At 44.1% G+C, this 25,775-nt stretch overlaps 1 protein-coding gene across 3 annotated transcripts in view; it reads left to right on the top strand.

The window, feature by feature from the left end:
* The window catches only part of LOC119647196 (protein split ends), a 318,856-nt gene extending 293,391 nt beyond the window's left edge, over positions 1-25,465 (top strand). For 2 of the 3 annotated variants that reach the window (XM_038048008.1, XM_038048007.1), the window contains 8 exons: positions 67-12,784; positions 12,851-12,957; positions 13,203-13,280; positions 20,059-20,171; positions 20,392-20,552; positions 20,613-21,008; positions 21,077-21,414; positions 21,522-25,465. In XM_038048008.1, the coding sequence (XP_037903936.1) occupies positions 67-12,784; positions 12,851-12,957; positions 13,203-13,280; positions 20,059-20,171; positions 20,392-20,552; positions 20,613-21,008; positions 21,077-21,414; positions 21,522-21,809 (14,199 nt within the window). In that variant the 3' untranslated portion in view covers positions 21,810-25,465. The remainder of the gene's footprint in view (positions 1-66; positions 12,785-12,850; positions 12,958-13,202; positions 13,281-20,058; positions 20,172-20,391; positions 20,553-20,612; positions 21,009-21,076; positions 21,415-21,521) is intronic. The other variant, XM_038048009.1, reaches the window with a different exon arrangement.
* The last annotated feature ends 310 nt before the right edge of the window (positions 25,466-25,775 follow it).

Here is a 25,775-nt window from a genome sequence, read left to right as displayed (position 1 = left end):
AGTATCAAATCCCCGCCCCCTTGTCCGTGGAATTGGCTCCCTAACTATAATTTTGTCTCCCCCCAGACACAACCTGTGCAACCTTCGTCGCAACTGACATCATCGTCGACGTCATCATCGGCTCCGTCGGGATCGATGCTGCCGGGCCCGACGCCGCCCGGTCCGCACGATTGTAATTCAAACAATAACACGAGTAGCAACAATACTAGTAGTAGTTTACCGCCGACGAATCCCCTTATCGGCGACTCCAACTGTGATGTATATAGCAACCATAGCAATGTGACGAATTGCTCGCTTCACCATCGGAAATGTGTAGAAGTGAGACGTCTATCTGAATGCAGCCTTAACCTTAAGTATGGTAGCCAATTATCCTCAAGCTCGACAGCAGCAGCGGCGGCGGCGGCAACAGGATCGTCGTCGTCGTCGAGTAGTCGTCGACCGTCCACGGAAATATCAGTCGGCGCCACAACAGGAGCTGGCGCATCGTCAGCAATGTTTTCCGGTGGAAGTGGCGGTTCGTCGATTCGCCACAGCGGATCAGCGAGTAGTATAGGACCGCCGGAATCGTCAAGTATGGGCTACGCGGCCCCGCATTCGGTACCATGCAAAAGGCGTCGAACAGGCGCCAGTTGCCTGGTGGGAGGAGCAGGATCGTCAGCAGCGCTGTCTAATAGCACAAGCAGCGATTCTAACGAGCATCATTCGTCACGGGGGAGAGGACATCAGTTGCACTCACATCATTCGCACGAGGCGTCGGGAGGAGAAAGTGCGGACGGATCGCGACCGGGCACGCCTCTGTGCGATGAGCGACCAGAAGTTTCGCTGTCAGAACCACGTAGAATACCCCGCGATAAACCGCACGAACCCATGATGTTGCCGCTGCCGAAATTTGGAATACAATTTTTTCAGCAGCATCGGCTCGCCGCCAGTGCAATCGGCGGCGGTGTGGGGAGCCAGGCGACATCGTCGTGTGGCGGACCGTCGTCGTCGTTACATACAGGACAAATGTATAGTTCTTCTTCGATTAATTCTTCTTCATCGACGAATATTAGTAATATGAGTAGTAATAGCGTTTTATTGAATAATTCGAGTTTTTCTTCGGCGCTGTTAAACAGTAATAATAGTCACTCTAGTCTTAGTAATACGTTGTCGAGCCCACCTCCGTCGCTGGTGGGCGCGGCGAGGCTCTCCGCGCCTTCGGCTCATCATCATCATCACCATCACCACTCGTCCAACAACAGCAGCGGGTCGAACAGTTCGTCATCGTCGTCGTTGTCGCACCATCATCACCATCACCACCACCAAGCGCAACAGCCTCATCTTCATCACCACCAGCAGCCGCACCACCCGAACTACCACCATCCGAGCGGCTCCAATTATACCTCCGGCGAACAGCCGCCGTCAAGTCCTCTGAGGCCGCGGTCGCTGAGTTCTAACTCGAGCGACTCGGATGGAGCGATGATGAGCCCAAGTCCGTCGATAGAGGAGCGTCTGAAAACCCTCGACGAGATGTACGAAATCTGGTCTGGTGGTGGTGGACGAAACACAGTTAGCTCACACGCTACAGCCCCCGAACATCCGGCGTTTTTCACGCAATCGAGGCATAAATTCCTGGAACTTGACGTGAACGAGGTGAAACCATCAGAATTCGCGAAACGAGTGCTTGCGAAGAAATCGATTTTCGATGATGATCTACAGCGGCTGAAAAACATCAGCGACAAGTACGAGCCTGGGGATTTCTCGAACATCGCGAGAAGCTCATTGGTGTCCACGTCGCCTGGCATTCCAAACCTGGCGGCGACGAAAACGCCGGTTGTGGGTGGAAATCCCGCAGCGAAACAGAATGCCGCTCAGTCGTCAGTATTCCATTCGCCCAGTGTGAATTCACTGCAAAGATTGAATTCACCGATGAACAGTCCGCAGGCAATGTCGCCGTACAACAGTCCGTCGCCTTCTCCCGTAGTCGCGGCCACCATGGCCAAGACAGCGAGTTCACAACAGGCTGCCGCGGTTCCTGCGCAACCTGCAAAAGGTTTACAGTATCCATTCCCCAGTCATCCTCCCGTTGTGATGACTCCTACAACTCCACCGACAACTCCAGTCTTATCAACACCCCAAACTAAACCAAAGATTGCTACAGCTACGAAGAGTTATAGCTTGCAGGAGAAGCCCGTGACCCAGTCGCTTTCTCAGCCTTCAACTCCGGGTGGAGGAGCGGCCGCGGGTACGAGCAATCCTAACCGAGTGCTGTGCAAATCGGCGTCAGTGCCAGGAAGTACAAATGTTGGAACTGTGAAGACATCGTTATCAGTTCTGTCTCCCAACCTACTGCCAGTGACAACAACAGCAAAGTCAGACGAGTCCAATGAGACGACGACAACATCAAGCTCGTCCCGTCGGAGTAGTGCAGATTTGTCCTCGACGAAATCAACATACCCTAAGTCGACGGCGGCAAATCAATCGAAGAAAGCGGATAAAATTCACAAGCAGAACCATCGAAACGATAGCGATACAAAGAAAAGCAAAAGCGAGAAGTCTCGAAGTGAATCAATCGACAAGCGGAAAACTTCATTTTCCTCTGACGACAAGGACGAGGCAAGTGATGTTCACGAAAAAGATACAACTACCAATGAGAGGCTACAAGCTGAGGATGAGCGGTCAAAGAAATCGGATCCCAGTGGGAAGGAAGTGAATGAAAGAATCTCGTCCACTTCCGGCGGTTCAACGAAACGTTCAGACAAGGAAAAGTCAGATCGTAGGGCGGAGAAACGCCGTGAGAAGGAAGAGAAAGAACGGGAAGAACGGGAAAAGAAAGCCGCGGCGGAGCTTGAACAACGCGAAGCGGAGGAGCGAGAACGGAAAGAACGAGAACGCAAGGAACGAGAGGAAAAGGAGCAGCGGGAGCGTGAAGAACGTGAACGTCGTGAACAGGAGGAACGAGAACGGCAAGAGGAACTTGCTCGCAAGGAGCGAGAAGAACGCGACAGAAAAGAGCGTGAGGAGCGTGAGCGTAAAGAACGTGAGGAGCGTGAGCGGAAAGAACGAGAAGAACGTGAACGCAAGGAGCGTGAGGAGCGAGAACGTCGTGAGCGTGAAGAACGCGAACGCAAGGAACGAGAAGACCGCGAACGGCGAGAACGCGAAGAACTTGCACGACGTGAACGTGAAGAGTGCCTGCGCCGTGAAAGAGAAGAACGCGAACGAAGAGAACGAGAAGAAGCTGCCAAGAGAGAGCGTGAGGAGCAGGAGCGAAAAGAGCGAGAAGATGCTCTCCGACGTGAGCGTGAAGAACGCGAACGAAGGGAACGGGAAGAAGCGATACGACGCGAACGAGAGGAGCGTGAGCGCCGTGAAAGAGAGCGAGATGAGCGCGAACGGCGTGATAAGGAGGAACGTGAGCGTCGCGAGAGAGAAGAGCGAGAAAAACAAGCAGAAGAGCAGGAAAGAAAAGAGCGCGAGGAACAACTACAACGAGAGCGTGAAGAACGAGAGAGGAAAGAACGTGAGCGTTCGGAGACGAAAGAACGGGAGGAACATGCAACCGACAAACGAGATCGGAAAGATCGCGATGATAGCGATCGAAGGGATCGCAAAGATCGAGAAGAACGACGAATGTCTGAGCAACAGACAGAGTCGAATGTCGAAGAACGTTCCGATCATGATGCTGACATAAAGCTTGAAGACCTTGGTGAACGAATCAGCGAGCACCGGGTGAAGCAAGAAGACTTCTCACAGCATCTACGTCAGTTTCATCACCACAAAGATGACAAGCACCATCATAAAGACAACAATAATGACACAAATTCAACAATCAATGACGACAACTCCCTGCCTGCACCCCAAACTAAACGGCGAGTATCGGCGACGTCACCTGTACGGATGACGAAACGCCGTCTGAGCTCGCAAGACAGCATCGATGCCGAAGAGAATCCGAAACGCCTGAAAACAAACGCAGAAAGTCGTAAAACTCTGGATCGTCTAGACTCGAAAGATTCCAATCGGTCCTCGTCGAAACACCATAAATCACACAATCGGGCCAGTTCCTTGACGAAAAATTCTGAAGACAAGCTTCTTAGTCCTGACGAGCGATGTCGAAAGGATTCAGGCTTTGAAGAGAAAAAGGCTAAAGACAAGGATCATAAAAAATACGATAAAGCCTCGTCGCACAAGCACAAAAAATCATCAAGTGCCAGCATGGACAAAGAAGACATTGAAATCCGTAGTCCAACTGAAAAGGGACACATGTTCGATATGCACGACATTCGGTCCTCGGATGACGATCATCAACACCAGCAACAACGAAATCGAAACAGAAAAGAACACAAGGAAAAGAAGCGACACGAACACGACGAGGAGCCCCATCGACGATCATCTGATTCGAAACGCCATGACCACAATCGCCACGACCGAAAACTGTCGGCGAGGTCAGAGGAATCGATTCAGAAGAATTTGCCTGAAAAATCGCGAAACAAACCACCCTCGCGTAAGATGACTCAAAGCTCGAACGAATCCGATTCGGATGAACCCAAGAAGCATTCCATTTTCGATATCCTGGACGATGGACCGTACGTGTCAATGTACGACAAGGTGAAAGCCCGGTCGTGTAAGAATATGCAGAAACAAGAGGAGGAGAAGAAGATCAAGGCGAAATTCAGCCAATTGAAGCAGAGCCGGGCGAAACGTGAGGAGAAGAAGCGATCAACCAGCTACGATGGTGATTCGGATTCTGATTTCGACGATCGCCCAACGAAATATAAGCGAAGTGGCTTCATCAACAGCTCGTCGGACGAAGAAAGCTCGATGATGAACCGAATTAAGGATTCGCTTATTTCGGACTCAGACTCTGATGTTCGAAGAGTTCAGTACAATCCGGCCCGATTGAAGGAAATTTGCGATGGAGAGAGTTCAGAGGGAGGAAGCATCCCCGGAAAGTCAATCCCATGCAAGAAAATATCGTCAAAACGAAACTCTAGATCGACGAGAATCGTGTCTGATTCATCGGACACAGAGTCATTGAATAGAATCAAATCAGAAAGTCGCGAAGGCCTGGAGGAATCACGCGACAAACACGACAACATGTCCATCAAGCAAGAGGTTAAAGTTGAAGATGAGCCGGAGAGAAAGACGAAATCGAATAGATTTGGCGTGATAAAGACGGAGAAGGAAGAGCTTCCGGAGGAGTCCTCTTACGGTTTGAAGATCGAGATCAAAGAGGAACCTAACGACGACATTTACAGCAGTCACGTTTCCGAATCTGAAGCGAATGTTTGCTCTGGAAGTGCTGTGGAAAGTAAAGATTCCGTTCTTGAACAGCTATTCGCCTCGGATGTCCGCAAGAAGCATAAGAAGAGCAAGAAACGTCAGAAGCTTGCTTCTTCACATGCATCGGAAATTGAGAGTGATAAAGGGATGGATATCAAGCTCGAAAAGCATTCTCCAACATCCATGGAGCATGTTTTCGATGAGCTGAAACGAGAAACCGTTGTGACCTCAAATTCCTCATCGATAGCTTCGTCAATGCCACACTTCCCTGAGAAGAAGAAACACAAAGATCGCAAGGAGAAGAAGCGTGAAAAGTCGCGGGAAGAGTACGAGAAACTATCGAAGGAGGAACGTCATCGGTTGAAAAAGTCGAAGAAGTCAAAAGTGTCTGCAGAACGCTATGGACAAGATGCCGGCACAACAGGAGTGTCCAAACGCAGCGGCGAGAAGATGGAGGATATATTTGGACCAATATCAGATGATGAGACTCAGCTTTCAATGTCTGACTCGATTCCGAAGGACTCTTCATCATCTTTGTTGTATGATAACATTTCAACGGGACATAACATGCAACCTGTAGTATCTGCAGCTTTGAATCCATACAAACAAGAACCATTAACGCCCAAATCACATACGGTCGAGGAGAATGAAGAAAATAAACAAAAGACCAGTTCACATGCTGAGCGTGAACGGCACCGGAAGGAGAAACGCGAGAAGAAGCGCAAAGAGCGTGAGCGAAACCGAGAGCAGCACGCCTTGGCAGCATTCCAACAACAGAAGCACGAGGACGAGAACAGTGTGGATTTGGACGAGGCTGGTCGCGCCTTGGAGGCGCAGCTGATGGAGGACTCCGACAATAAACTCACCGAAGAGACGACACCTTCGACAGCAACAACACACAAGAGTGACATGCATGATGTGTTTCGATTCTCCGACGGGGATGAGAATAGCATGGAGTTGGTGTCGCAAGAAAAGAAAGAACACACGGAGCCACACAAATCTAAAGAGAAGAAAAAGAAGAAGAAACGGTCGAAAGAGGAGCGGCATCAGAAGCGCGAGCATCATCATCACGCCTCATCGACGCACAACAATGAACTGCCCACTCTTTCCCAGATTCCAAATAAACTTTCGATTGAGATTTCATCTCCTACAGACGTCGGCGAAAAGAGTGAAGAGCTCTGCAAACCATCGCCAAGTTTACCTTGCCTTCTGGATGAGAGTCCACCTCGCAAGAACAATTCTAGCTCTGACTTGAACCTTTCCATTTCGCCCTTGTCTCGGGAGCAACCCAATATGATCAGCCCCATACCCAAGACGCCAACAATCAGTTCAAACGCCGCGAAACCTATTGAATGCAAGAAGAAACCAGATAAATTCATCCCAGGCTTCGATGTGGAACTTGACGAGAAGATCAGTGAATCGGCTGTGAAGTCTATTTCAACTGAATTCACTTCGCCCAATCTGGATCCACCAATTGTCGAGGAGCCAAAGATAGTCATCGATAGTCCGCTAGACACCAAAGTAGACAAAATTGAAGAGAAATCGAGGGTAGTGATCTCGCAGGAAGAAACAGAGGATGCAGTGGCAGCATTACTCGGCGAGAGCTTTGGTACGAACACCGGGGACTACTCCTTTGGTGATGATGGTTGTGAAATCCAACCCGAGGAGGAGGTAGGGGTTCAGGATTCCACTGAACCTATTATTCCGGAGGAAGAGGCGGAAGAGATGCGCAAGGCTGTCCAGAGCCTAAGCACTGAGGATATTGAGATAAAACCAGATACTCCACAGTCTGAGCAAGATCTACAAATCGATACTGATACTGAGGAACCGGAAGACGATAGTCAGAAGACAGAAGACCAACAACCAGAAAATTCGCCGCCAGCGACTGAAGCTTCGACCAGAAAGCCTCCAGTAGCAGCAGTTTCATCTGCATCTGAAACGAAACCTGCGGTTCAAACCAATGCAACGTCAGTGATAACTGCGAATACAAACGAACCGAAAGTGAATAAAGAAGTCGAAACTCCGAAGAAGGCTGAAGCGAGGAGTACACCACAACCGGAACCTGAGAAGCCTGTTGAAGTAGCAGAAAAAGTAGAGCGCTCTAGCCCTCAAATCCCATTCGCAACAACTCCGCGAAGGAGCAGTCAGAGTCCAGTTCAGCAGCAGCCAACACCTGCGTCGCCATCAATTTCCGTGTCGCCAAAACCAACGCTGACAACATCGCGTGCACAGACGCAATTTGTGATGCAACCGCCAACTATCAGTATCCCTGAATCGGCGACGTTTGTGTATCCGCCAATTAACGTGACGTTATCACCACGCCCTAGTGCAGGAGGTGATCACCGCATGCCATCCCCAAGGCACATTCAACAACAGCAAGTTCCTCAATCGATGGGACAGCAATCACCTGCCGCTCAGTTTGTGAACGTCAGAGTCTCATCACCTCAGAGTCCTAGCATGCGAGCAAATGCAGCGGCGGGAATACGACATCCAACTCAGTTGAGTCCAGTAATGCCAGCGCATATGGTTATTCAGCAAAGGCAGTTGATGTCGCCACCAAGCACCCCAACTGCAAGTCAATCGCAGACTGCCAGCCAAGGAAACATCACTCTGAACAGAATTCCTGTTACGACAGTGTTGGCGCCGACTTCGAAGCCTATTCAACAGACGAACATAATATTGCCACAACCGAACACTGCTCATGCTTCAATAATTACAACCGGGGACAGCAAGGACCAGAAACCAATCGTGCCCCAAACTGCAGTGTACCAAAGCGTTCGGGTGACGACCCCGACATCCAGCTCGTCCGGTTCACCGATAAGTATTGCGGGTCAGGCGCAGTCACCCACTATCCAATTAGCTACACAACCCACAATAAAATCTGTAATTGAAACGTATAGCCCGGCACAGATTCAGCAAATTGTGCCGATTCAAGTGACTCAAAGTAAGGGTCCATCTCACCAGACAGTCGTTCTGCAGTCGCCGCCTCAGTCGGTTAGCAAACATCAACATTTGCAGACTGTACAGTCGCCAAGATCCTCTGCACCGCATCCACCATCTCAATCTCAACAGATGCAGCAACAAATGGTTAACAAAATTGCTCAGCAGCAAATGTTCCAGCAACAAATGATGCAGCAGAGACAACAAATTCAAATACAGCAACACCAGAAGCAATTCCACCACCAGCAACAACACACGGCCCAAATCATCCAAATGCAGCAGAAGCAGCAACAGAAATCGCAACAACCTGGCCAACAGGCGCCGCCGCAAGTTTTGCCAGGGCACCGTATCGTTCAGCAGCAGGTGTTGCAAGTCCATCCTTGTGCACCGCAAGCTTCGCAGACGCAACAATTGAGCAAGGACATCACTCACAAAATCACAGTGCCAATGCCGGCTCAGCTTGTTCAAACCATGGCCAACAAAGACCTACAGCAAGCCCGGATCCAGCAGAACCTAGTTGTGGTGCGACAACAGCAACCTCAAGTGACTCCAAAGCAGCCAAACGTACCTCAAATGCCAAGTCAGCCGCAAATATCGCAGCCTTCTCAGCCGATTATCCTGCAGCAAAGGCAACCGCCATTAAATCAGGTGTCTTCGCCTTTGATATTCCAACAGAAGATACCGGCACAACTGCACCAGACCACCATTCCGAACATAATCCATCAAGCCACCGTGAAGGTTCAAATTCCTGCCTCTCAAGCGCAAGAACCAAACTCGCAAGCTTCGCAGGCGCAGACTACTACGATTCCATTGGTTATCAGCAGTTCCAAGCCGTCTGTGAATGAAGATCAAAATCATCAGAAGACCGTGACCAGAGTTGAATCGCCAACGAAGGCGCCACCTGAAACGAAGGAGAAGGAGCATGCAGAGTCGGTGGAACTGACTGCTCTTCCAAAAGAACGTGAACCTGAAGTCCATTCTGCAGCGAATACAAATGATACAAAGAAAGATGTGGCTAAATCAGAACCGAAATCCTTGTCGCCACAACAGCAGCAACAAGAACTTGAGAACGTCTCGGTTATCAAGTCACAGACAGCTGCAACGCCGGTTCAGCCTGCTCAGAATACGGTTCTCTCGGAGGAAAATGTGAGCAAATTCTCAGTACCGATAGATGATCAGCTTGAACAGGATTCTAAGGAGGATTGGTCTGCGAAGGAACTGAATCTGAACATCGAATCTGTAATCAAGAAAGTCGACGCTCTTTGTTCGAATGATGAAGACACTCAAATTAACAAGAGCGGGGACAAGACTCCAACCGAAATTAAGGAAGATGTTCAGAAAACACCATCGAAAGTTGCTACTGAAATAAAAGAGTCAACTACAGAAAAGGCCACGGAGACGCCAGCAGCCACTTCCGTCCCTGCCCAGGAGAAAGAACCGGAGCATTCCGAGGCTGGTAACATCACCGAACCTGAAAAGAGTGAGGATACCCATGATGAGGAAGAGTTTGATGAATCAACTGAATCAGGAAAGGCGGTTCGAGGTGGCAAACGAGGCGGACGTGCTAATCGCGGAGGAAAGAAAGCTGCTCCTGCCCCAGTTGCCGTTGCGGCTACACCACAATCGCCTGCACCAAATGTTGAAGGTGTCCAAACCCGTCGAGGCAAAACAGCTCAAGGCGCTAGAGGCCGAAAAGGGCGTGGCGGTCAATCACGAAGCCCTGCTGTTGCTTCTACCCCTGCTGTTGCGGCAGGCGAGAAGAAAACACGACAGCAAGGTTCCGATCAAGATGTCTACGAGTTCCATGAAGATTCCGGCGAAGAAAATGTTTCAACAAAGGCTGAACGTCCACGTTTGATTTTGACAATCAAAAGTCCCGGCCAAGCCGCCCCACAAGTCATCCAGACCAAGGCTATTACCGGTCCTGCACCACCATCCCAACCACCACAGCCTGCTCCGGCGGTTGCTCCATTGTCAGCGACTCCTATGGCACAGCCTCAACCTCCATCGACACAAGTGGCTCCTGAAGCAACGACACCACCGCAAAAAGAGCAAAAGGAACGAGAAGAATTCCCCACTCCAGCAACGAATACCAGGAAATCGAGGCGCCTTTTGGAGAAAGATGGCGGTGTTGCTGCGGTTCGTAATACTGTAGACGATACTATTGAGGATGTTGTGCGTAATTCTAGCTCACCAAAGATACCTCCTGGAGCGCAAACACCTCCAAGAAGATCGACGAGAAATTCAGCGCAAGTAAGTACACCAAGAACAGCGCCACTACAACCTGCTGTAGACAAAATGGTCGATGCTCGGAAGTCACCTAGAGCTAATCGTCGGTCGAAGGATCGAAAGATTAGTGAAACTTCTGTGGATAGTAGTGACGAGAAAGGCGCACATTTCGATGAGAAGTCGATCAAATCACCGGCGCAAGTGCAAACGCAACAGCACCATCCACAACAGCATCAACCGCAACAGCATCAACCGCAACAGCACCAACCACAGCAGCATCAACCGCAACAGCATCAACCACAGCAGCACCAACCACAGCAGCATCCACCACAGCAGCATCCACCACAGCAGCACCCACCACAGCAGCAATCAACTGCCAGCGAAATTGAATCAGCTTCAAGTTCCGATAAGAAGTCTGCTATGGAAGTTGCGAATAAGGACAAAGAAGCGGCAACAAACGTTCCTACTTCAGTTTGCGTTACTGCACCGTCTCCAAATAACAAACCACTCGAGAGACCGACCTCGAAGCCTAGAGATCCCTCTGAAACACTGGCTTTGATAGACCCAGTTACCGGTGTATTGACGGTAGTTCAACAGAGCAAAGAAGGACAGTATGTGCCAGTGCCTGGAGCACCTATAGCTCCGGCCAATGCTAAACTTGTAGGAAAGCATGTAAGTCAACTTCTTCTATCCAGAGACGATGCCAAGTTGGATGAAAATGCTAAACAGAAATCGGTTGAATTAAAACAACCCGAGACTGCTACAGTTACGATAGAAACGCAAAAACCGCCAACTGTCGTTGTGAGTACATCACAGCAGCAACCTCCCGTAACATCATCAAGCGTACCTCCACAAGGAAGCTTGCAATCCGGGGGAGCTCGTTCTCAAACGCCAATTGCGCATGTCGTGGTTCAACAGCAAGTTCAAAAAGTTCAGGTTCATGTACAGTCCGCGCAACACCAGGCTCCGAATGTTTCGTCTCAAGACTCGCCGCACGTGCAGGTCTCTCAGGCGCAGCCCAATTCACAACAACCACAGGACCATGGCCAAGGACAACAACCTCAAATGCAACTTCAGCAAAAACCATCGCAAATGCACCCACCAACAGTTGTACATACTCAGTCGCAGTCCGTTCAACAACAACCGCCACTGCAGTCACAACCTCCTAGGACTCATCCCCTGAAGGCTCACATGCTTAACAGTCAGCACAACACTACTCTGAGTAAACCAATTGTGAGTCAAAGTGTTGTGAAAGTTGCTACTGGAGTTGTGACCCAGCCAACGACCACGGTTGTGTCGAATCCTAACATGTCTAAACCCCAGCAAACGACTATCGTCCAATCGAATATTGTGACTCGTCATGTCACCCAGACAGGAATGCCAACACAACCTCAGCAAGCTATAAATCTCGGTCAGATTTCGCAGCAAAATCCAGGGCAACCAGTTCATAATTTGTATGTGAACATACCTCCATCAAGTGCTGCGGTTCAAGTTGCCGTGGCTCATTCGCCTCGGATTCAACAAACTGTCGTGGCAAAATCAGATCAAGTGCCGTCTTCTCAGCAGCCTGTGCAACTCCTGCATGTGGTGACGAAACCGATTAGTGGTAGTCAACAGATTATCGCCCAACATCAACCGGTGGTGATTCACAGCAATAAGATTCAACCGCCCCAAACCCAGTACGCCACAGTCGTCCAAAGTGGCAAAATTATCCAACAGGCCACGCCAATTCAGGCGACAGTAGGTGGAAAGCCTCAAACTATCCAAGTAACTATGCCTCATATGCCACAGCAGCAAGGTCCATCATCACAGCAAGTACAACAGCAACAAGCACAACAATTGCAGCATCTTCAGAAGCAATCATCTACTGTTTCTGTTGTCACCCATCAGCTGGGCAAACAAGTGCAACTTCCTGTCCAACCTCAGCAACAACCCCACCATCAACAGCAGCATTCCGGCAATCCGCCTGCGCATATAGTACAAACCGGGCAACCACCATCAGTCCAACATCACGTAGCACAACAGCAGGGCGGAAATGTAGGCAACACGGGAAAACCATCCAATGTGACGCCCAATACAATTCACCTGGTACCCACCCAGCAGTCAGCTCGTCTTATAGGATCACAACATATCGTTACGCATGCCGCGCATCAATCATCACATCCTCATCAACAGCCACCCGGCGGAGCTACCATCTTGCAAGCTAAACCTGCACATCAACAACAGATCGCTGCTCCTAATAAGGGTGTGATTGGATTGCATCAGAGTGCCCAGGCCCAGATTATGACGGGTGCGGTGCCAAGTCCACCGTTGAAGCAATCGCTTGTTGGTAGTCAGCAGCCTGTTGTTACGGGTAAGTTTGGTATTTTAGTTTGTTGTAAATTAGAGAGAAAGACAAATGATTTTTTTTGGTTTCTAGGTGCAAGTAGCTTGCGTGCTTCGGTGCCACCTATCAGCCCACAGGGACAAGCTCGGAGTCATATGTTGCAGCCTGGTCTGGCGACCCCTGCTTTTGAGGCTACAATGGTGAGTGTTAAGTTTTCAGTTTTGGTAAAAGGGAAAATGGCTGATGTTAGGAAGTTATGCATTGAAAGGTGTTTTGTTTGAAGTGTATTGTCCTGAAACTTGCTCATATCAAGATGAATCTCGGCTTCAAGACAATGCATAACTTCCAACTTCTCAGCAGTTTTGTAACTAGAATTAGAATGTCTGCACAATTTTACAATAACTATTCATACCTACCTTAATTCCTCACCTTACTATGGACGCAGCATGATATGGGAGGCTTTGGAGCGCAATTGTCACAAAGTCCTCCGCCTGCGCATCAACAAGCGTCACCAATAACACCGGTAAATTGTGGTTTGATTAGCTTTTTGATTTCTGAAAATTATGAGCACTCGAGTCTTTAGTTTTAGTTATGATTAGAGTTTATGTATTTGTTGCCTATTTTTCAAAAGGAGTTAGGGCTAAGGGAGAACGGTATTGAAAATTATTTGCTATGTAGTTTTAACGACCAGCGAGCAATCAGGTGATCATCGCGTAATAAATTCTGAAGATATTTCGGAAACTTTATTAAATTTTGAAGCGTACCTCTTCGGTGTTTTTCCTTGATGTCAAGATTTTTGCAATGGGATGGGTCGAACTGCACGCTCTCTCTGGAGACTTACTAGTTTCGGGGGCTTCTAGTGAATATCAACAGGGTTTACTTTGCTTGCGAACTAATTTCTGATCTTCCTTTGTCTGATCCTTGTGTTTCATTTGAGATGCAATTCCAGTTATGAGCGTGCGGTGTGTCCCGCATTGGATAGTCAGCTTTATCAGGGTTGTTAATAATATGCAAATGGAGGAAGTTTCTCGTAAAATTTCGCTTCCTTTATGCTTTATGCCTTTATACGTTGTCTTTTTTTAGGATCTGTCAAAATTTGCAATTGACTTTGTAGGGTTTGACAAAGGCAACTTGGATGATTCAATGAATTTGAAATGTTCCTTTATCCATCAAATCAAAGAAAAAGGGATTGAGAGGGCCAACTGGTATTCTCAGCGATCTGTTTGCCAATTTTTCCGAATTATTTCTCCAATCGAAATTTTGTAGTAGGACAAGTTACATGGGATGTTGTTAATCAAGTAATCATGGGGTCCTTTTAAGTGGTTGCTTATGCGAATTGCACTAGGATGGATCTTAAAACGTAAAAACAGTTTAGTCCACCATCGGGACAATTTTGGAGCTTCCGGTCAGCTATGTATTGGTTCCTGTCCTGTGTTATTTTTGCCACTTCCAGTCCTTTGAATACGGTTCTTTTCTATGTGCTGCATACTTACATTTCTACCTTCATCTGGTTGGCAGACTAGGGGCTGCCCTGCTGTTTTTTACTGACCTTGGTATGCTGACATCTTTCAATTGTGAACTTCTTTCGATTTTTCTCTTGAGTCTTCCCAGAGTTCTTTATTTGGTATTCTTCTTGACCAGGATATCCTGGCAATTACTGATGATCTTTTTAATAGACGCCGAGTTAAATTATTCTGTGGAGATTCAGAATGACGTGGCTTCTAAAGGAAAACAATATCAACAGAATTTAAACTGTCGCTATTCACCCCTTCACTGAGGTCTGCCCTTAGGCCATCGATCTTTGTTGGTATTTCTATGGCCTCATATTCAGATGGCTCAAATCTTTGGCATCGTTACCAAGAATGCAAATGAGAAAAATTTGAAAAAAAAAATCGTTGACAAGCAAGAGGACGAAGCAAGCGGGTAAATCCTTCCGATGCTGATAAGAAGAACCATCGCTACGACACTTTTATGTCATACTATATACAGTCAGGCTTCGGTCGTAATTGTAAATCAATCTAAATCTGCTTAATGACTGCTATTCGATTTTTCGGTCCTAGACTTCATGTGTATCTTGCCTCTGCCAGCTAGTGCCGCCCCACGTACTCGAGGAAGGCAAGGGAATGAACCCGAACCTGCAAGTGACCGACCTGAAGTAACTTTTGCCACGGAGTTGGTAGTTATATACCAATACCAATGGTATGGTCACATAATTCGTGCTAACAAGAATTCACTTGCCAAGATCGATCTGAACATCGAAGTCAATGGTAAGCGACCAAAAGGCCGGCCGATATGACGGTGGCTTGTTACGCTGGATGGGGAGCCTCATGATTGCATCCAGATCAGGCTTTTGATAGAACCAAACCACGAAATCGATCACGACGAACCGACACCGCTTGTGGACGGGACAAAGGCTGAAATAAAAGAAGAAGACAAATGGAATCGGTATAGCCCTCTGAGAGCCTATGCTGCATAGGTTTCACATCCGTTGATATGAAAGCTGAGCCTACATCCAATATAGATCTTTACCACTGTGCCAACCACGGCGGGGTCTGATGGTGACCACAAATTCAATCCGTGTCGGAAGATTACGGCAAGTACTCCCATAAAAACTCTCCGATCTTCGGGTGCTTGCAAGTCAATGGCATTCATGAATTATTGTCTTATTTTGCCATTTATTTACCGATTGTGATGATGAAGAATTCCAACATACTCTAGGTCTGTTCAAAGAGTAACCGGACTTTGTTCTTATCTCCTTCAAAGTACTCATCTCCGTTAGAGATTGATCCCCTTATTCCAGCCATGTTTCCTCCATTCATTGTGCATCACTTTGGCATTCGATTGATCACTTTTCTAATCATGTTTTGATCCATCACTGAACTCTTGAAAGAGTTCTTTGAAAACTTTCATTCTATGTTCTCATCAAATGACGAATGAATTTTCCTAGCTCGAAAAAGATGGAAATTGCCAAAAACTGGGCTTGCACTTGGAGTGCAGTTGGGTTCTGAATTCATAAAAAATAGCTGAAATTAGCGCTTACGCACTCTGTCCAACTTCTATCCTTTGTCCAGTTTAGGCGTGGGGTCGGCTCCTTTCGACCGACTGCGCCGTTTTGTTCGTTCATACACCTGATCTGGATAAAGTTGAAAGGCCCTCAGATCACAATCTTTAGCGCATTAAGCCATAGTTTTGCTTGGCCTTTTGGTCGTTTCCCATCGACTTCGATGCTCAGATCAATCTCACTAGTGAATCAGCGCAAATTACATGGGTATCGGGACGTTCATGATCCTATTGAACATTTCGGATTGAGATTTTTTTATGGGTTCGAGAAAATACGTATGCCGAGAAATGAAGTGGAGTTGCCTGTTTCTAGGCATTTTCCCGCGCAATTTATCCAACCTACGGTTAATTGGATACGGAGTCAAAATTTTCTCTATTAGTAGGCAAAGCCATTAGTCTGTTATTTTATTTCTGCTTTTCAGATCCGTAAACACTTTTTTTTACTAAGGAACTCAAGGTCCAATCCAGTTCCCTTTTTTTAGGCCCAGATCGAATTTTGGTCCCCAGGATACGTCGCTTTTAACTACTTTGATCCAACGGTTGCATCCTCCAGTTTCTATCCATCTTTCTGCTCTCTGCGTTTCTTGTCTCAACATTTTCATGTTACCTTACCTTCACCTTCCTTGAATTTCTCCTTTCAGACCGCTCGGAAATTCTCGCATCATCTTGTTCTCCAATGCCTCCGTTAGAGTACGGGTATCGAATCTCGTATATTAACGTAGGTCTTACTATGTCTTTCTTATGTACCTTTTTCGATATCAATGCCTATCGTATTTACTCACGGTGATATCTGCTCCGTTTTTAGTCTCTTAATTTCTTCGCTTTCGGGGACCATTTGTATTGGATTTGCAGATTCCTTGAGCCTTAAGTTTGATCCCAGTGAAGGCTGGTCTGGCTGGCTTTCGGGTTATTTTCAGTCGACTAGGAAATTCAAGTTAATTTTACTTAACAAGCCGAAAGAATGGAAGCAACCCGTAGAAAGAAAATCCTGGGTGAAAATTTCTACAGGCCCCCTTCATTTCAATAAAGTCTCTATCTCTGGCCCAGCGGAACCACTTTGTTTGCATCTCCTCTTGGTAGACCTGGAGGCAAACTATCCTGGATGCCAAGGACTGGTTTGCTATCTTGAGTCATAAGAGAAAAGAATTCAAATGAGAATTGCTAGCGAATAGAGAATAGCTATAATGGATACATTTAATTTCCTCCATAATTTCCTGAAAGTTTGACGACAATCTTGTTTTAAAATGATGCTCTGACAGCCGTGTTACTATAGAGCTAAATTCGCCGCATCATCAGAGATTTGATCAACGATCCCTTGGCGACTATTCGTTCTGCTATCCTCCACATGCCCTTTATGGGGTTCGTGTCCGGTGAATTCCCCACCCAGAAGAATAACGGCTTTTTTGTTCTGCCAGGAATGCAGTATCACTTAATGAGACGGTATCAAATCGTTCATAAGAATGCATTCTTCATTATCGCAGAACCATACTTTGAGCAGTCGCCGAGTTTCTAACACTGTCTACTGCTCCTATCTCTTGATCCCTTCCATAATATAATAGCGCCACAGGCTCTCAGCTAAAATCCCATGACACTAAAAAACTTCCCCGCTAAGAGGAATTGGCGAAATTAACCGTGAAGGTCCTGCAAATATTGCTTGCTTAAGCTTAATTTTGTAAATCGTGGTTAATTCAAAAATTAACTGCTTGAAGCTCCGTAAAAGACGAACTTGCGTAAATAATGCCCGAAACCATTGCAGGCTGCACGGTTTATTTTTCATCAAAAGATGTTGATAGATTGCGAAATAGTTCTCTTGAGAGTGTGTGGGCCAGACCTCTCCGATCAAATATTGCCTTCAAGAGTTTTTAATTACTGCAGCAGCAATTGCGGCCAAGTTTTAAGTCTTCGACCAAGGAAAACGTTCCATTTCGATCATACATTTTCCTAGAATGCCGAGAAGGATTATTGCTCTCTTCCTCAGTGAGTTTTACTCTATAGTCAGACTAAAACTCATTGAGGAAGAGGACAATTGGTCCTTCAAATTCGATTAATGGCAATTTTATCCTCTTTTCACGGTAATTTGTTCATTTGTTTCTGGGCTATTTCACACTTATAACTCCGGTATTCGCAGGTAGTTGATATTCCGCACTATACTTCACTATTATTTCAAACATACAACTCCCATAGAAAATCAAATAATTATTCGTTTTAACGAATTTGCCCTTAAACTGTGTGACAAGTGAAACCCTTTTGAATAGGAGGCGACATCACAAAATGAACTCACCTACGCATCAGTCTTCAAATGTTAACCTTAAACGGGTTTCCAACCAGCCAGTAGTCCAGTTAGATAACAGCATATATTGTGTGTCCCACATAAAAGTTCTTCAGCCTTTGTCCCGTTCACAAACGGGGTCGGCTCGTCATGATCGGTTTCGCCATTTGGTTATCTCAAATGCCTGATCTGGATGCAATCGCGAGGCTTTTAAATCCTTATCCAGCGTATAAGGCCACCGTTGTTTTGGTCGGACTTTTGGTCGCTTACCATTGACTTCGATGTTCAGACCAATCTTGGCGTGGGAATTCTCGACAAGATTGGTCTAGACATCGAAGTCGATGATGAGCGAACAAAAGTTCAGATTTAAAAAGTAGATAAAAAGAAAAGGGTTTATATTTTTCCAAATTGTCTTTATTGTTCGAAAGTACAATCATTTTGGTTATTTATGGAATACGACTTCATTTAATTGGGAGTTGCGGTTAGCATTGGCGCACACCATACGATTCGTCTAATTTCTGAGCACATTTTGGATCGTGTGCGGCTCCATTTCGGCGAAGACCGCTTCAATATTGGTTTTCAAATCCTTGACTGTTTGTGGATTGTCAAAGGGCGTCAAATCGTAGCTCCTTGGGGGACGGTTGGCATCACCATTTCAGCTGATAATGCGGTCATCAAATTTTTCACGCACTTCAGCTATTGTTGGCCCCGATATGTGGCAGGAGCATCGCCTTGTTGGAACTAAAGGTCGTCCAAATCGATATTGTCGAGCTGTGACCATAAAAACACATGTGGCGGTAGTGCACGCCATTCCCGTCGGTCTCATTTTCGAAAAAATACGGGCCAATGATGGCGTCACGCCAAAACCTCCATTACACAGTCACCAATGGATGGATTGTCTTCTCCTCAATTCTCTGAGGATTTTCTGATCCTCAAATGCGACGATTTCGCTTTGTCCGAAAAGATAATGAGATAATGTATCAATTGAACTTGTTAAGGTCACACACCAAGATCTTTACGGCTGATGTTCATTTCCCATGCGTGGTGGCGAATCGATGTTCTCGGCCGTTGGTGCACATTCTTGGCCATTATAGCGATATTTTCGGTCAAAACGAACTAGACGAACAGGGGTAGGTCTTAATTTGTCAATTAACAAGTCCATTTCACGCACTTTATGTACAAACTTCCTAACACCATTGGCTGAGACCGATGTTCTTTCACCAAATTTTGTAGAGCATTTTCTTGCAATTTCAAACCAATTGTCTTTGTTTAGGAAATAAATGTTCAACATTTCCTACTTCTGCTGGAGTGTTAAGCGATTCATTTCGTCAACTAGATAATCTACACTGAATTTCTGTCAAAAAAAGGATGACATTAGTGTTCCCAGAGCCAAAATAATCGGTGTGTGAAATCAGAACCGATAGATGGAAAACCTTTTGCATGCATAATATTTCGCCTAAGCCAGAAACAAGCGTTAGGAATGTATTTTGTAATATGCAACATTATTAAATCTCTATGTTGAAAACAACAATGAAGGTTAATGATCGTTTTTGAAATTGTAGACATTTTTTTATATCAGCATGGGCTCCTTCGGGACTATTGTCGTAAATTGGCACAGTTGCTAGGTATTCTATCTCCAGTTGAGATTTCTAGCCTACAACACAAATTACCCTGCCACCAATAACATTTGAGCCACGATCCTCTCTTTCGAAAGATTACTGTTTTGTGGAACTTTTTAAAATAATCTTGGACGGAAATGTCAATTTCCCTTAGCAATGTCATCCATCTATGTCCAAACAAGGGTGATTATTAATCCAACTTCGTATTCGCTCTAATTTTTATTTGATTTTCTCTTTCTTTTTATATTCTGAGTGCTTTCATAGTAGTGACTTTATCGTTTCCGAAAAGTAGATGCAATGTAGATCGTAAATGTGATATTTTATTCTAACTTGGTGTCTAATTACTTTTATAGGGAGAAGCGACATTTGCTGGAGGTGCAATACGTGGAATGCCACGAGATCCCTACATAATGTATCAACAGTATTATCGTACTCAACCTGAAGCGAGGATACCTTATATACCAAGGTAAGATTTAACATTGTAAATTGGGAGGGGAATGTATTATTAAAATATTCAGTAGAACTTTTTAGCAATTGTTCATTAATTGTTTCCTTTTGGCACAAAATGATGAAGGTTAGCTACTTGTTGCCTAGAAATTTGTTTGCTGTACCACGGAGGATATATCGTCCTTTTAAAAATGTACTCTGAAGAGAATATTTGTAAAATTCTTGAATATCAATTTCAGATCTCCATTGGTTCAGGGATCAGCCGCCGATCAAAAGGACATGTCCGAAGTGGACGATGCAATGGTTGCTAGTCCACCATTGGAGCTCCGAAGGCCCGGAAGCGGACCAAGAACTATCGCTGTTCCTCATAGCCTGCAGAGCCCACAAGATCGTGCAACTGGTAAGATACCCCCAAAAATAGAGAAAAGTCCTTCGCCTCACACATTTCGCCTTATCTCAGATTCCCCTCAAGTAGCACAAGTGTATGTGCATACTCGCATTCCACACCCACAATATCAGGAAGTAAGTTCTCGCTACTACGAACCAGTACGACAAGTTACTGCCGAACCACCACCAGCTCATCGGCCGCCTCATAGTGTTGTGGCCCCATCACCATCCAACTTTGCCCCACAACCATCACCCGGACCACCAACAAATCTGACCCATTTACATCCGAAAATGCTTGGACGTGAAATTGAACGTGAACAACGGGAGCGTGAACAACGCGAACGCGAACAACGTGAACGTGAACAACGCGAACGTGAGCAACGTGACAATGAGGCGCGCTACTATGTGGACGATAAACGTGATCGTTTGCAAAGGAAACGTGACACGGAAAGAACATCAATTCCTCAAGGTAATGGTTTTTGGGTTTGTTTAGAGGATCAAGGGGTTCGATTTTGACTTGTTTTTTTTATTGTCTAGGTCATACAGGTATGCCAAGTCATGACAGTCTGGTACCGGCGATGCCTACACCGACTGGACGAAGCATCCAAGTTGCTACGCCGCCGCATGCAAGCCAAGTACCACCACAAGGAGATTCCCTGCTGACTTTGTTGCAACGCTATCCGCTCATGTGGCAAGGACTATTGGCGCTGAAAACAGATCAGGCTGCAGTTCAAATGCATTTCGTTTTCGGCAATCCGTTGGTGGCGCGCGGTTCTTTGCCATGCAATAGTGATGGCAGTACTCCACCACTACGAATTGCACAACGAATGCGACTGGAACAAACGCAGCTTGAGGGGGTTGCGAAAAAGATGCAGGTAAGTTTTGTATTGTGGTTTGATTGGCTCTGATTAGTGGAGTTTTTTTGGGGGACGACTTGATATTGACGCGTTTTTTTTTTGTGGTTTTGTTCGTATGATTGCAGTATGAAAACGAGCACTGTATGCTGTTGGCTTTGCCTTGCGGTCGAAATCATATGGACGTGTTACAACAATCACGAAACCTTCAAACCGGATTCATAACGTATCTGCAACAGAAAATGGCAGCTGGAATTGTAAATATTCCAGTGCCAGGAAGTGATCAAGCTGCCTACGTTGTGCATATCTTCCCATCATGTGATTTTGCCAATGAAAACTTAGAACGAGCTGCTCCTGATTTGAAACATCGCGTGGCTGAGATTGCTCATCTTCTAATCATCATTGCAACGGTGTAAGAAAAATATGTTTTATATTATACAATCAAAATTTGTCTTGAATGAGTTCTTTATATGCAATTTTTGTGTATATGCGGGACAAATTGAAGTTAAGAGATTGATTGATTGATACCAATGAGACATGGACGAGACTAAACAAAATATTTAGCTATCTATTTACGGAGGATGAGATACTAAAAACTTCAGGGAAAAATACAATTTTATTGGAACCATCTTTGAAGAAATGATAGTGATCGTATAAGAAATAGATAAGAAGCGGCGCGGAATGTTAAAAATAAGCTTAAATTCATGAGAAAGTTGAATGCTGTATAGAAGATTGTAAATAGGAGAAATTTAATGAAAGATAGTTCAGGAAATCTAAATTATTAACGATAGAAATAAAAAGGATCAGAGGAAAGTGAAGATAATTCAAGAGTTACTAATTTATCGACAGAAACTGTCTCCGCGGAGGCATTTTCAATTGAAGGTCCGTCACTTCTCTCTGTCATAATCGGACGAGTTTCTATTTCATTTCATACTTAATTTGCATAGAAAGGTCAATTGTTATTTTATTTAAGCGAATCTAGGTTTTGATCCGTGTTAGTTTCGTTGTTTGCAGGACTTCTTTCCTAGAAAAATAAGGAGCGGTCATTGATTCAGAGAAATATTGAAGTAATTTTATTAGAAACCAAAACAAAATGCGTGTGTATAGCAGTGACATAGTAAAATGAAAACAAAATGTCTGTGAAAAATAAGCTTATAAATTTACATAATGGTTTGATCTCATTTACAATTGTTTTCAATGAACTTTGTTCATAGATTATGGTCCTAGCTAGATCGCAACTTTTGAATATGTTACAGTTTTGTTCTTAGTGTAGGAACTCCTGGAATATGATGAAAACACAGAAAAATTAGGTGAACGAAATGAAACAGCTAAGACAGCTTACGATTGCGAGTCTCATGCGTGACAAAAAGAAAATGGAAAAGGACAGGACAGGACAGGACAGTGACTGATCTGAGGAGAGTTCTTATTCACTTGATTGAACCCGTAGTCACTTTCTGCGAATTGGCTGAGAATAGCAAGCAAATCAAATCCAATTTCGCATAGATCCTTACTAGGTTTCTTTGATTTTTCGACCCCGCTACTGCACGGGCCAGAGGCTATAAAAGGAGAAGCCATATTCGATTTTCAGACCTAAAATTAGACTTTCCATTAAATTTTCCAATGGAAACTCCTGAAATCGCTTTAATTTTGGGCGTAAAACTTTTAAAATCCTCCGAACGAGGAGAATGAATCACGAACCCCCAAAATCATCAACTGCACAATATGTTGTCTTTCTGTATTGGCCCAAAATTCAGAAGCACAATGAGAATCCGCAGAGATAGAGTCGCGTCCCCCCAAAGGAAGGAATGTGCTTATTCACTTGATTGAATCTGTAGTCCCTTTCTGCTTATCGACTCTCGAATTGGCAGAGAATAGCAAGCAAATCAAATCCAATTTCGCATAGATCCTTACTAGGTTTCTTTGATTTTTCGACCCCGCTACTGCACGGGCCAGAGGCTATAAAAGGAGAAGCCTTATTCGATTTTCAGACCTAAAATTAGACTTTCCATTAAATTTTCCAATGGAAACTCCTGAAATCGCTTTAATTTTGGGCGTAGAAGCTTTAAAATCCTCCGAACGAGGAGAATGAATCATGAACCCCTAAAATCATCAACTGTCCAATATGTTTTCTCTCCGTATTGCTCCGAAACTCCAGAAGCGCAATGAGCATCCGCAGAAATAGAGTCACGCGTCCCCCCCCAAATGAGACAAAATAAATCCCAGAACTGTGTCAAATTCAACCAGATATAACGGTATATGTATACCACCACAGATACAGATAACATCCCTTGTAAATATTAAACCCTTCAATTATATTGTGTAAGTTTTTAAGAGCCTTTTTCTGTCTGTTTTTCCCGCTTGAATTCGTTTTCATGATTGGGAAAAGAGAAGGAAAGACGCCAACTTGGAAATTTGCTCGGATTATGTATTTATTTTCAATCCACGTTTATTAGTTTTATTAAATTCAAGTCCTTGTTTTGATATTTTACTCTGCTTTGTGGAAGCTCGTTTTTGTACAGTTGGGCCTTCTTAAAACGGGGCAACTGGCAAACTCAACCGAGAGCAAAATATCTTTACGATGGCGGATTTTATGCGGGAAATGAATTTAGGATTTTATTTTTTAATGAATGTAGACACGTCCCCCGTCGAAACTGTGAACACTAGTACCACCAATTTTTTGTTTTTTTTTTTAATTTATCAATTTTAGATTTAATGATGTCAAGTTTTTCAGTTAGGGTTGGAGGGAGAATTCATAGACCCGATTTGAGGGTGATGTACATTTATATGTTAACAAATAATCTTTTTTTCTATTATTTAAATATAAACAAACGTTTCTTTCTTTTGTATATGAATCTTTCCGTGCTTTACGATTTTCACGTTTTCTCAAATTGATATACTTTGACTTCGACGAAATGAAATAGTCGCAGTTTTTCCGGCTTGACACGCCCAGTCCATTGCAATTTCCTTTTTTATGTTGTACTTGGTTCGGTAATATTCTGGTGATAGTCAATCACCTGCAAATAAAAGAAGAAATTGCAGTCGATAGCCCCCACTTTTGTAAAGTATTTGAGTATATGAAATCTGAAAGAAAAAACACTGACGAGTCCCTTCACTGAATGGAGAAAATTCAAATCTATCAAACCTTTTCACACCTTGTGAAACACAGCAAACGACGACGATTGCAAAGTTCATGTTGAGGAGTTGATATAATTCGTGTTGAATGAAACACAAAACACCTGTAAATCTGTTTAAACCCATAAGAAAATAATTCAAATAATCTTGAGGCCGATTAATGATAATATTAATGATAGACTTATAAATACATTAGGAGCGCATGAAGAAGAACAAAACACGTAACAATAAAACGATGAAGAAGAATTAATTGATAAGTAGAAATTTATTAAAAGAATAATCGAAGAAGAGCTAAGCATTATGTAAGTAGTGAAAACAACAGAAGTGTACGACGACAATGAAGAAACAAAACAAAAAAAATAACAGCAAACAACTACGAAGAAGAATTAATTTTTAACATAAATAACGAAAATAGTAAAAAAAAATCATAAAATGAGTAAAAAACCACAAAAAATTCTGTTCTAAAATTAAGTGAGAGCGTAAGAGTAAATGTAACGACAAAATTATATATAAAAATAAAACAACAAAAAATTACTTGATTGTAAAAAACATGTAAACCGTTATAAATACAGCATATAAATATGATTATATATATAAATGAATTAATTACGATAAGAACTAATTTAAACAGAAAACCTAGCAGCGACAGAAAATGAGGAAAAAAAAAGAAGAGAAAATGAAATATAAGTTATATCTAAATAAACCGTAGTTGATAAGTGAGAAAAACAAAAGTAAAAGAATTATATTTACTATTGAGAGAGAGAGAGAGAAGAAAAACAAAAACACAGTAAGCGACGATGTGTGGAAGAAACTAAGTAAAAAGATAAAAAATATTAAATGCAAAAACATAATGCACGTAAACCAACAACAAACAATGATAACAAATACAAAAATAGGTGAAAGAGAAATAACGAAATTGTAATTACTGAAAACAAAAAAATAAAAAATAAAAATGATAAAATGAATCAACAACAAGAAAACAAAACAGAAATTACACACATACTACACACACGCAGAGTAAATATTAAATACATATATATATATATAAATATAATATAGAATGTCTTGTAAATATTAATATATATAATATATATAAATATTAAAGTATAATTATTAAACTATTGAAATAATAAAAACAAAGGAAAATTTAAAAATCAAATAAAATATGTAAATTTTTTCTTTAAAAAAAAACAGTTTTTTTTTATTATTTTTTTCATGTTTTATTTTCAGTTTTTTTTTTTTTGGTTATT

Source organism: Hermetia illucens, chromosome 1 (genome assembly GCF_905115235.1).
Source record: "Hermetia illucens chromosome 1, iHerIll2.2.curated.20191125, whole genome shotgun sequence".
Taxonomy (NCBI): domain Eukaryota; kingdom Metazoa; phylum Arthropoda; class Insecta; order Diptera; family Stratiomyidae; genus Hermetia; species Hermetia illucens.
Note: the sequence above shows the minus strand (reverse complement) of the source record. Positions and strands in the feature narration are given on the sequence as shown.